At 42.1% G+C, this 13,053-nt stretch overlaps 1 protein-coding gene across 1 annotated transcript in view; it reads left to right on the top strand.

The window, feature by feature from the left end:
• The window catches only part of CCDC28B (coiled-coil domain containing 28B), a 28,592-nt gene extending 16,212 nt beyond the window's left edge, over positions 1 to 12,380 (top strand). Inside the window, exons 5-6 of the mRNA XM_066592236.1 lie at positions 2,937 to 2,959; positions 11,913 to 12,380. Of these exons, the coding sequence (XP_066448333.1) occupies positions 2,937 to 2,959; positions 11,913 to 11,988 (99 nt within the window). The 3' untranslated portion in view covers positions 11,989 to 12,380. The remainder of the gene's footprint in view (positions 1 to 2,936; positions 2,960 to 11,912) is intronic.
• The last annotated feature ends 673 nt before the right edge of the window (positions 12,381 to 13,053 follow it).

The raw sequence follows: 13,053 nt of genomic DNA on the forward strand, positions 1-13,053 counted from the left end.
CAGATAAAAGCTCTCAGGCTATAAACTGCTTTCAGCTAAGGCTTTATTTGCACACCTAATTGCTCTTAGGTAGCTGAGTAGCTACTTAATAGTTTATGCAAAATGATCGATCAAAGCTGTCACTCAAACTGTCGTTTGAGCGATCTTTGAGCGATCATCGCTCCGTGTAAGTGAGCCTTAATGTGTGACTAGTCTCAGCCTCAGTCTTTCATTTGTGCCAATCCATACTCACAGGCATTCAGATAGCTGAGCTCTGGGATGCTGTTTGTGGTTTTCTTACATTAAAGAGCTCCTTTATTTTTTTAGTATCTACAAAACTGAGGAAAGAGCAAGTAATTTGTATTCCATAACCACCAACATGTCACGTGTCGGTGCATCACAGGCATAATACGCGCCAAAATCACGGTCGTGTGAATGAGCCCTGAATCTGCACTTTTTAGAAATATCTGACATGTGGGCCTATCGCGTTAAATGACTCATACACAGGTCTCAGAAATGAAGGAGCACCTTATGAATTTTAGGGCCTCCTTGGTGTTGGCCCATTTTTTCATCGCTGTAGTCAGAGAATCATAACTTTTCCACCCACAGAGCTGCATGAGCGTTTGATTTTTGGGGGTTGAGTTGACATTTTCATTTGTACCATTTTGGGGTGCATTTGACTTTTTGATCACTTTTCTTTTTTTTGAGACGATCATTCACATTTTGGCTTTTTTTTTTACGGCATTCACCATATGGCATAAATAACATAATAATTTTATATTACTGATCGGTATCAACGGGTCAATACCAAATTTGTGAGAGGTTTTTTATTTTCCTTTTTTTCAATCATAGTGTTTTATTAGAAATGTGGCAATTTTTGAATTTATTTTTTGGGGGGAGGGGTTTACATGTGAAAATATTTTTATTATTTCATTTTTTTACCAAATTTGTTCATCCCACAAGGGAATTTGAGGATGCAATCCTTTGCTACTTTAGATAATACACTTCACTACTTATGTAGTACAGTGTATTATCTGCATTGCCATGTTCATCACTGACAGTGCAGCCTGTTAATGCCAGTGATGACAGTGACCCTCACAGGCCACTGTACATGCCAGAACCGGAGGTCTATAATTTGACTTCCGTTTGCCATGAGAACCATCAATACCCCGTGATCGGATTGTGGAAGTGCCGATGGGGTGAAGGAGGGAGCTCACTCCCTCTTCAAACCCTCTAGATGCTGCTCTCTGCATTGCCAGTGGCATCTATAAGGTTAAATCGTTGGGATTGGAGCTAAGCTGCATCCCGGCAGTGGCAGCAAGTCAGCTTTGATTACTGGGGCGGAATTATTGGCCTGTTCCACAGTACATATATAGCACGTATTGGGAAGGGGATAAAGGGTTTGTCCTCATGATAGGTCATCAATAGTAAATTGGTGGGGTCTGTTCTCTGGGTGGATGCACTGGATTGATTTCTGCATCAAGCAGACAGCTTTATTCTCACTGCAGTGGCCTGGCTTGGTATTGCAGGCCAAGTTCCCATTAAAAGGAATGGGAGTTGGTTCTGCAATACCAAGCCGGGCCACTGCGGTAAGAACGGGGCTGTCTGTTTCCTGCAAATATCAGCTGAGTACACGGCTGCACCAGCTCAGAGCACAGGAAAGGCCATTAATAGTTTACAACTGGACATTCCCTTTAAATCTAGCATACTGCAGCTATTGCTCAATAACAATACTTACTCTCCATTAGTATATGGGGATAAGCCCTCACACAGGAGAATTGCTGGGTGATGTAATTCCAAAATATATTTAGGTTCAGCCTCTCCCTCACATGGAATCACCCACATAGCAAATATCTTTCACCCAATTTTTATCATCATCAGTCTTCAAGTGAAATATTCGGAAATGGGGGTCGCTCTTCCCAGGGCGGTTACCCCGTTTAGGCAGGAAACTAATAGGCATTTGATAGAGTTTCTGTTAAAAAACACTTAAGTATATGATTTAGGCTTCCTTCACATGGGCGCTAAAATCGTGTGTGATTTGTGCATTTTGAGATGCACAAATCTCGCATAAACATGAACCTTATTCTTCTGAATGGGGTCATGCACATGAATGATGTTTGCCTGCATGGCACCGCAGTGTGATGCAGGAAAACAAATTTCCCTGCCACCCGCACCCACTCTTATGTATTTTGGGTGGAAAAATGCATTGTGGATTCCTTGGAATTACTCAACAGAAACACATAAAAATGAACTGTCATTTTGATTTTATTAGCAATTTTTTGAAAATTAAACATGAATTAATATGTATATTATACTATGCATAAGAGAACTCCGATGATGGACCTCTCTTCTGTAGTGTTAGAAACATGTGACGGATCTTAACCAACATGGGAGCTAGGCAGGGAAATCTCAATGTCGGATGAGGTCCAACACTTGATTGGAAATGGTCAAAAGTTAAGTTTTATCTTCTAAAAGGGTGTTAGTTCTGTGGTTTGTTTGTTTTTTTTTGTCTATTTTGGGTGGGCCTACTTTGATTATTCAGTCACAAACTCCAATATCCAGCTTGTATTCTTGTCTTGATGATTGAATACAGGTTGCCCCTCTCATGTCGCAGCCTTTGCCTTAATGTTAGATTCTAACATAGTTAGCCCCTGTCGCTATCCATCTGCTGGATTCTCAGCCCACTGCTAAACTGCATCATACTCAACTTTTTTACAAGATGACATTTCCGAGTACTTTTGATAGGAGAGGTTGTTTTAGATTTGCTTATCAGATGTTATAGCAATCGGATCTCTTCAGTTTTGCATTCAGGCTTTTATGTGTAACATGTCAAATTACTAATGAAAACATGTATTAGAAATGCATGTCAAGCTATTGTTATATTGATTTCCTTCATTTTATTTGTACTGTATCTGCACTACAACTGTCTAATACACACTGAATTTCTTTTATTTCAGCTGGAAGAACTGAGCAATTCTATGTATCCTTTTCAGTAAAATATTTTAAGGGTCATCAGTAGAGATGAGCAAGCATACTCGGTGCGGGTGTTTTTGCACTCGAGCACCGCTTTTTCAGAGTAACTGACTACTCGGACGAAAAGATTTGGGGGGCAGGGGGCGGCGTGGTGGAACGGGGGGTAGTAGTGGGGAACATGGGGGAGCTCTCTCTCTCCCCCCCACTCCCCTCTGCAACCCCCCACTCACCCCCGGCACCCCCAGAATCTTTTCGTCCGAGTAGTCAGTTACTCTGAAAAAGCGGTGCTCGAGTGCAAAAACACCCGAACCGAGTACGCTCGCTCATCTCTAGTCATCAGTCACCAGCCAGGGCCCTAGAAAAGAGATTAATATATTTCTATGGTTAAGAGTTTTTTAATACAGGGGCAATAATTTTTTGAACAGTCATTCCCAATCATTGTTCGGTGTAAAGGCTGGGTTCCACACAGTGGTAAACCACAGTAAACTGAATCCGTTCGGAAGCCCACCCTCCCTCAGTGACCAATGGCCAGGAGATGAAAGGGCAGTATTACTGGCAAAGTATTCAGACCTTGGCTGCCGTGGGTAGATGAGGTTTTGGACGCATACGATTCGCCACTGATAACCGCAGTGTGATACGAATTGCGTATTCAACGAGCGGAAGAAAAATCGCAGCATACTCTATTTTGCCGCGGACTCAGTGCAGATGGCCTCCATTGAAGACAACCTGCATGTGAGCCTGGCCTTAGTGTTCATTTAGGGCAATTTATGTGAGAGTATACAAGGACCCTTAGGCTACCTACACGTGGGCGAGCACGAGATCGGGCCGTGAAACAACGTGCGATTTACCAGTGGATGTGAGGCGTTATTCTGTCAAAAATGCCTCCCATCACTTCAGGTAAATTAGCAATCCTCCAGTGTGGAGGATTGCTAATTTGTCAGAGGATCGGCAAGTGTTTCCGATTGTTTTCAATGGGAAACCTTGCATCGCATTCGCAAGCACATCACACACCTGGCGATGTGTTTTCCTGTCCCATTGAAAACAATGGGTGATGTGTTCCAAGGAACACGAAAATATAGGACACGCAGTTATTTTTTCCCAATTTTTGGTGGGAAGAAAGAAAAAAAGAATGGGGTTCATATTCTCGGCCGTGTGAAAGCAGCCTTGGTAATCAGAATAGCCCTTTAAGTAACGTAATATGGGATAAAGTACAAAAAGGTTTTGAAGAAAATATTACCACTGGTCATATACACAAGTCAAGGATCATAAAGGCACTTTTACACACAAAGATAATCTTTCAAACAACTAAAAGATTGAAAGATTTAGCTATCTACTTGCATATAGTGTTAATGGCCATTATAACTTTATCATATTCATTTGCATGTAAAAGTCCCTCCAGGAGCTGTTTGCAGAGACAAGCATGTGCTTAAACATCCGCCCAGCTGTGCAAACAGCTGCATTGTTCTACTCCTGGCTGCCGGCAGATTGCATTGTTCCCTCCCGGCTAGTGTAAACATGCCGTGGAGAGAACAGCCTGTGGTCTATTAAGAGATAAATGTGTTTTCTTCATCTCTAAGTGGCTGATGGATAGATTTTAACCCTTTCCAATCCACTGTCTGACCCCTAAAGACATTATGATTTAAGGCTGTACAGCTCCGATGTTGGAAGATGTTCGTCGGGGTTCTCTTACTGTATATTACCAGCCTCTCTGGTGTCGGAGCCTATCCAACTTGTCACGTAATGCAGTACTGGCTTTAGCCAGCATATAGCGCTGTTGTATAACAGCAGAAAAAGAGTAAGCCCCCTAGGAAAACCAGGATAGCAATTGGATTGGAAAGGGTTAAGTTAACCTTAAAGTCATTGTTCAAACAAAAAGGGCAGGATGCCTAATTTACATGTAATGATTAGCGCTCATTTTCGGCGTCTAGAACGAATTTTGAGCGATAATCGTTGTGTGCAAAAGGGCCTTTAAAAGACATTCCATTGTAAATGGATCTGCAAGACAGTCAGATAAAAACATGAAGTTTAGCTCTGTGGCTCTGATTGTTTTTTACTAGAGTTGAGCAAACATACTCTTCCGAGCTTGATGCTCGTTCGAGCATTAGCGTACTCGATGATGCTCGTAACTCGAACGAGCATCAAGCCGTGTTCGACCCCGCCCCAGGTTTTGGCTCCTGTGACGTGCCTGTTTTGGCCTCTCCTCGCTGCAATGCAGAAAATTAACCTAGAAGAAAAAAAAAAGCTCAGCACCCGGCGTCCCACATACAAAAATGCTCAAGTCTCCCATTGTAATCAATGGGGTTCGTTACTCGAGTAGAGGTCTCGAATTTTACGAAAAGCTCGACTCGAATAACGCGGACCCGAGCATTTGGGTGCTCGCTTATCTCTATTTTTTACCTTCCCATTCTACATTATTGAAATATGTACAAACCTGGCAATAAAGAAAAAGATGAAACATAAGAAATACCAAAAATGTGACTATTATGGTGGTCTTTCCCATACTATGGCTGATCCAATCGATAATAAGCTGTTAAAATTCTTACTATTGACTGACAATTTTTGTGTTCTTGACATTTTGATTTAGCCTGGAAAAATGGCTGGAGTTTATTGCAGCATGTCTGCTTTACATATAATGGGAACAGGAGCTCCAGGGTCGTGAGTTTATAAACGTGTATATCCATGAGAGATCATTTTAGTCATGTTGCAGGGCCCATTAAAGAGTCAGAGTAAGGGCGCCCACCCACTGGCGTTTGCGATTTCCGCGCGTGAAAAACGCAGCGTTTTCGCCGCATTTTCCGCGATTTTTCCGCGCGTTTTTCGCTGCGTTTTTTGCGGCGTTTTCGCAGCGTTTTGCGGCTTTTCCGTTAATTTCCATTGACATTCATGGGTGCATTAGGAGAAAAATAAGGACACATATGCAACTGACAGTTCCTATGTTAAAAAACGCAACGCAACGCAAAAAAAACGCCAGTGGACAGGAACACATGTTATCTCTATGCCTGTGCAGGAAAAACGCAAAACGCAGGTAAAAAAACGCCAGTGGGTGGGCGCCCTAAGGGGTTGCTATCCAAAAGGTGGGACTAAAGAGCCAGATTTCTTCCTCCTCAATGAGAGCTAATTTGCATGCACTTGATTCCAGTGGCATTATCAGACCTATAGGACTCCTTATGCCAATTGGTGCTCTGCATAAGAACCAACAGGTCCCCTCCTCTGAAGTGGGTGGCAGCGCTGGACCGCAGGAGCTGCTGAGTATAAAAAAATACATCACCCGGCTCCCTGTTACATCCCCTAAAAGCACTGTAGCTTAGTTACCTTTAAGTAACGGCAAGAAGCAATGTTCATTGTTACAATGTCTATGCCTGATGTTCGAGAACCCTGAGATGTATTATATACTGTGGCAATGGTAGGAAAATTTTTCCCCAAACTACTTCTATATAGTTGAAACAGTTACATAAGCTAAAACACAATTTTAGTGCCATCTAGTGTTCAACTTATAAAATATCAGCTAGTATATTTCCTTATAGCCAATTGTAAAAAAATAAAAATACTTTGTGACAATTCATAAATGATCTAGGCCCCTTTCACACCAACATCTGTATTTCTGTTGTTTGGCTATGTTCTTGGAGACAACCAGTGAAAATACTGGAACCGTTGGATCTGCACTATTTTGTCCAGGAGTCCGTGCCTCCAACGCAGAAACGAAGCCAATATTCATTCATCTTTCTTATTTCTCTATACACATAAAAGGTGCTAGGCATACAGAAGAGATTATGGAATTAATTAGTTTCACATTATTTTCATGATACTGCTGCATCTTTTCATTCTTTAATGAGGAGACTCTAATTAGGCTACCTTCACATGGGCGAGCGCAATATCAGGCCAAGAAACTCAGCCTGATATCACGCTTGTCAACATGCATTTTACCCACCGCCTCACATCACTTCTATGAAATTCCATTCCTCCGATGCTTGTTTAACCCCTTGAGTGGCGGGTTTCCTACCACAGTGTCGTGCCCACCAGGACAGGTTTTTTAAAATGGTGTAATCATTGAATTTCAACAAATTTTGCAGTTGCGTCTCAAGAGCCATAACTTTTTCATTTTTCCATTGACATGACCATATGAGGGCTTGTTTTTTGCTGGACAAGTTGTGATTTTTTTAAACGGGGGAGGAAAAAAGAAATGGGGAAAAAAGAAAAAAAGGGGCCATGTCATTAAGAGGTTAAATAATGTATTAACTTCCTTCTCTGGGTCATAACGACGCATGGATACCACATGTGTGATTGTATTTTTGATTTTTTTACAAAGTAAAGGGAGACAAGTGTTTTTATTTTTTTATAATTTTTAACCTTTTTTTAAATTTTTTTTTTGTCCTTTTAGGGGACTTCCACAGGGACCCATCAAGAACTCCTGATCACATTCCGGGGGTCCGATGATGACAGCCCTTTACATGCTGCAGTGACAGCCCTTTACATGCTGCAGTCACATAGACTGCAGCATGTAAAGGGTTAACACAGCAGAGATCGGAGGTTTTCTCTGATCTCTGCTCTAAGAGCAGGTACCTAGCTGTCCTCTGACAGCCAAGCACCAAGCTCTCCCTGCCACAGAGACCATCGGCTTGCTTCTGACAAGCCAATGGTCTCTATGGCAACCTGTAAACAAAGCAAAAGATTGCCGGCAGATCGGCAATATCTTCTGCTGGTTTTTCAAAGCCCTTGCACTGCTCTGTGTGGGTCTGTGCAGGCAGAGCACACTGTCACAGCTTGTGGCATTGTGCTCTGCAGCTCCCATAGGGATACATAGCCCGGAAATCTTCCGGGCTATATCACTATCGGCAGTGGAGCTCGTCCCGGAAAATTTCCGGGCGTGCCACTCAAGGGGTTAATGCGCGTCAGAGGATCTGCACGTGTTTCCCATTGATTTCATATCTACAAGATTACTGGGTTTCTCTCATAATAGTAACAGATATTTTCTTAGCATTGTATTATGGGTTGTCATACTGAAGGCATTCAAACTTTTCTGGATTATTTTCAAAATTGACTCACCACTGAGATCCCCACACTGATCTTGATTCCAAGAATGGAGGACATGTGTTCCTCCTCTTTACTACGGACTCACTGCACCTACCCATAGTGAAGTGGAGATTAAATGGAGTGGCGATTGCACATGCGCGGTCCCACTCCATTCAGTTCTGTAGTTCACGGAAATAGCCGAGTATAAGCATTTAACTATCTCCAGCACTCCCACTAAAATGAAGGGGCCAGCACCACGTGTTTAACCGCCACTCCATTCAATCTCCTCCCTGCAGAGAGTGCAGTGAGCTGGAGAGGATGACACTAGATCCCAGTTCTTGAGATCATTGGGTGTCTGATGTTAGACTCCCCCCATTGATCAGACTTTTATCACCCAACCCACGGTGATAAAAATCTATTTTGGTAAAACCCCTTTAACCCCTTCCGGCTCCAGGACGTACATTTTATGTCCTGGAGCGCTGGGGTATATATGAACAGAGGTCGTGGTGCGATCTCTCTTTATACAGCGCGGGCGTCAGCTGTTTATTACAGCTGACAGCCGCGGGCAATAGCTGCAATCGGCCATCCGGCTATTAACCCTTTAAATGCCGCTGTCAATTCTAATTCCGGCATTTGACCCCTTTAGGACATGGCCTATTTTAGCCATAAGGACAAAACGTTTTTTGGTGGATTTTCATTTTTATATTTCAAAAGCAATAACTTTTTTACTTTTGTGTTGACGCGGCCGTATAATGGCTTGTTTTTTGCGTGGCGAACTGTAGTTTTTGACAGTGCCATTTTTGGGTACATAGACTATATTGTAAAACAATTTTTTTTTAAGATAACAGGGAGAGAAAACGCATCAATTCTGCCATAGTTTTCTTTTTTACAGCGTTAATAATGCAGCATAAATGATACAATATATATTTCCTGCGGACCGCTACAGTTACAACGATACCAAAGTTCTTTGATTTTTTGGGGGTTTTTCCACTTTTCTGCGATAAAAACCCTTTTTTGGAAATCTTTTTTTTTCTAAATCACTGCATTCAAAGTCCTGTAACTTTTTTATTTCTCTATGTACGGAGCTCTGTGAGGGCTTATTTTTTGTGAGACGAGCTGTAGTTTTTATTGTTACCATATTGGGGAACAAACAACTTTTTTGATCACTTTTATTGCATTATTTCGGAGGCAAAATCCTAAAAATTAGCATTTTTCCTCTGTTTTTTGGCGGTTTTTTTACGCTTTTTGCTGTGCAGAATAAAAAGCATGTTCAACTTATTGTACGCATTGTAATGGACGCGTCGATACCAAATATGTGGGATTTTCATTTTTTTAAACATTTTTGATTTTTGTACATCTTTATTGTCTTTTTTTTACACTATTTGTGTCCCTCTGGGGGACTTACAGCACAGCACTGATGATCGCTGTGATAAGGCATGGCAGGACTTCTGGTACTCATGTCGTAGCTTTAGGACTAATGCCCACGGACGAATTTCTACTGCGTTTTGCACGGTGGAAATCCACGGCGTTAACCCGGAGCTATTGGACCTAATAGCTCGCATGCGCACCGGCTCGAGGGACGGGAACAGCACAGCGGATCCGGGAGGTAAGTATGAAGGTTTTGGGGGGCGATCTGACGGACTCCGCTGCGATATTCTGCTAGCGAAGTCTGCTACGGCCATGGGCATGAGGCATCATAGAGGAGCTGTCAGGACTCCTAACATCTGTTATAGTAAATACATGTATTCCTCATGAAATAATAATTCTGGAGTATGTTTTATCTCTACATGGCAACTTTCTCTGTTGCTCCACATAGAAATTGATGAATAATTTGACAACTGGGTGTTACCACTCTCCTTGTCAAATAGGTGTATCCTTACAAATCTGAGACTGGCAGCACTTATTATACAGTGAAGTGACACACCGCAGCTAGTGACGCCCAGCTGTCAATTTATCCATAAATTTCTGGGAGGAATAACACAGAAATATATAATGCAGAGTTCTAAGAAAAGATGCTCCAGAATTGTTACTTTATGTGAAATACTATAAGTCATCTTTAAATAAAAATATTGTTACATCAGTGACGGCCTGAAGGCTTCTCCCACAACTGCAGGAGATGAGAGGACGATTCCAGGCTTTCCCAGAGGCTCCTAATGGACACTTACACTGGACAGGTAACTTCTCATGCTATAGAGTTTTGGAGTGAGGCCCTGCAGTCCGCCACCTTTAGAAATCTGGAAGAATCCTTGAAAGAGAAGAGAGTCAGCCAAGCAGCAACTAACTCCCTCCAACCTGTCTTATAGACAAGAAATAGTTACTGAGGAGATGAAGGGTGTGCCTGCCTTTAAAGAGATATGCGAGGTTTCTATTTCCTGTCTGGATGGGAGGCAGTCTCTTAATGGTGCCGTCATGGGTGTAAGAGAAATATCTATAAGTTAGGCCTCTTTCACACAGGGACCTACATGTGCAAAAAACTGGCAGCTATTAGAACCAATGGTTTCCTATGGGAATGTTCAAATGAACGAATTTTAGACACAAAAAAACTTCTGAATGGTCCCATAGGAAACCATTGGTTCTAATATTCGCAAGTTTTTTACGCACGTGATTTTTGCATGCGTAGGCCCTGTCTGAAAAAGGCCCCAGTACAAGGTATTGGTTTGTATTTTGGCCAGAATACATAAGCTCACAAGCCCACAACAAAATAGGGTCCTCTTTGTCTTGTGAGTCCTCAAACTAGCAAGACAACTACAACACAGTTAAAGGGAACCCTGCCTACAAGTAGGGTCATTGTCCCGATAGGAATGGCCCCTGCTGGAACCTAGGGGACAACTATTTCACCCTAGAAGGTAACAGCCAAGAACATCAGACAAAGGAAATACAACATACACACTGAAACAGGACAGTTCACACCAAGTGCAGTCAACACCTACAGACATACACAGAACACAACCCTGTACACACCAAGTGACTGCATCATAGAGGGAACACCACACAAAACAAAACATTGTTCACATCAAGTGTAGTTCACACCTTCAGACATACACTGAACAGGGCAAGGGGAGGACACAATGGATTTGTGGATGTATGGGGCCCCTGGATCAAAGACCCTGAGTGGTCTTGCTGCTATTGTTAAAGCAAGACACAGTGAGGTGATTACGGTGTGTGGTGTTGACCTGATCCTCCTCCTGGGGACTCTGTGCCTTACCTCACCTTTTTAATTTCTTTCTTTCTTTGTGGATGTTAAATGAGGAGAGCTCGGACATGTAAGTTGGCGCACTGAGTAGGTTTTGTCTGAGGAAGGTTATTTTGCGCTAACTTAACTATAGGGATCACTTCTCCCCCCCCTACCTAACTTTCCTACCACAAATCCCCTTCCCCCCTCCTTTTATTACTGATATTTGCTTGGATGCTCTAATTTAGTGAAATGTTGTGTCTTCCCTTTAGGACTGTATGTTTGTTCAGTCTGATAATCCTAATAAAATCTGATTAAAAAAAACTAGCAGCATGCTTAACCCAAATCGGCAAGTTCTGAGAGGGAATAAGATAATGGATAAATGATCAGCACGCTCTGGTAAGGAGCGCTGGTATTTATGTGTTCAAGACCGATGGTGATTGGCTGGCTTGAGAATTCCACACCCTCAGCCAGCCAAATAAGCCATACCTGCAGCAGTGTCCTCCCGGAAACCCGTAGAACTACAGGGCCCAGGAGCACAATGTGACAAATTTAATGAATAACAATTATTGCTCCAAACACTGTAATAAGAATGGTCAGATAGCAACAGAGCAAATTAAAGTGCGGCTTTTCACATAAAGTTCTCAGGAACAGGGTGATGGATGTAAATTTGAGTAAATATAAGAAATAGGGCCGCAAGTAAATTGAAAGAATGCTTACAAACTCATAGTGCCAGAAATCACCCTGTCTTTATAGAACCTTAATATTGATTACTTAGACAAAAGCTTAATCTGGCAGAAAATCAGGACGCACCACCATCTCCTAATGAAGATATGACAGAGAGTATCCACTAAGGAGGACTGGATGTAAACTACAAGAAGTATAATGCTGTAACAAACAATGAAGATGACAAAACTAAAGACTCGCCACACAGGAATCCAAAAGCCTTAAAGGGTCCCTGCTGGTCTGTGGAACCATATAGAAAAACAAGAGTGAATTGGGAGAATGAGGAATAGGCAAGAACCTGCTGCCTTATAGAAGGTACAAGCACAATACAGGAAATGCATGGATTTACTTTCCAACAGATATAGTTGGCATCGAGCAAAATAGAAAGTTCTGCAATTTCAATAAACTATAAGAGCATAAATAATAGTTTTGGGTTTGTTTACATGATAACAATGTTTTACTATCTGCAATATAGAAATGACCTCAATGCTTTATAATAAAATAGCTTATTACACAAAGATCAGTTCTTGAGTTATTAATTAATGGAGTTGTCCCACTTCTTGCTGTTTAGCTGCAGGAATCAGACTGCTCTGTACATTGGGCATTGGTCCACGTTGGTACTCCAGGTTGTGTCCTATTCACCTCAATGGGACTCAGCCTGCAGTACTCACCCAGTCCACTGTGCATTGTATGGAGCTGTCTACTTCCTGCAGCAAAGCAGCTAGAAGTGGGACAACCCCTTTAAAGCTGCATTTTAGTATCCAGAGTCCCAGATCAGTAATCTCCAACTTGTGTCTTTCCAACCACGACTCCCATTGTCATAGAAAATGCCTGGAGTTGTAGTATGACAACACTTGGGAGACACAGGTTCCAGACAACTGGTCTCCTGTTTTAACCCCTTAAGGACCACACACTTTTTAGGGATTTTACCCATGTGGTGGTTTAACTGACCTATTTTTTTTCCTGCTTTTTTTTCTTCCTGTGATATATAGGGCTATTTTTTAAATATCTTTTTCATTGACTTTTTTTTTCAGTTTTATTGGGTGTAAGAGTTCCTCATTTCGGAAGTTTGTAGCTAATATGTATGGTTTTGGATTACAGGGCACATACGGCGACGGTTTTGGTTGGCGTCGGCTTTGGGTCATTTTCTTTTTTAGGTCTTCTGCACACTGGCGATCACAATGTCGCTACGT

This window comes from Eleutherodactylus coqui, chromosome 1, assembly GCF_035609145.1.
Source record: "Eleutherodactylus coqui strain aEleCoq1 chromosome 1, aEleCoq1.hap1, whole genome shotgun sequence".
NCBI classification, from domain to species: Eukaryota; Metazoa; Chordata; class Amphibia; order Anura; family Eleutherodactylidae; genus Eleutherodactylus; species Eleutherodactylus coqui.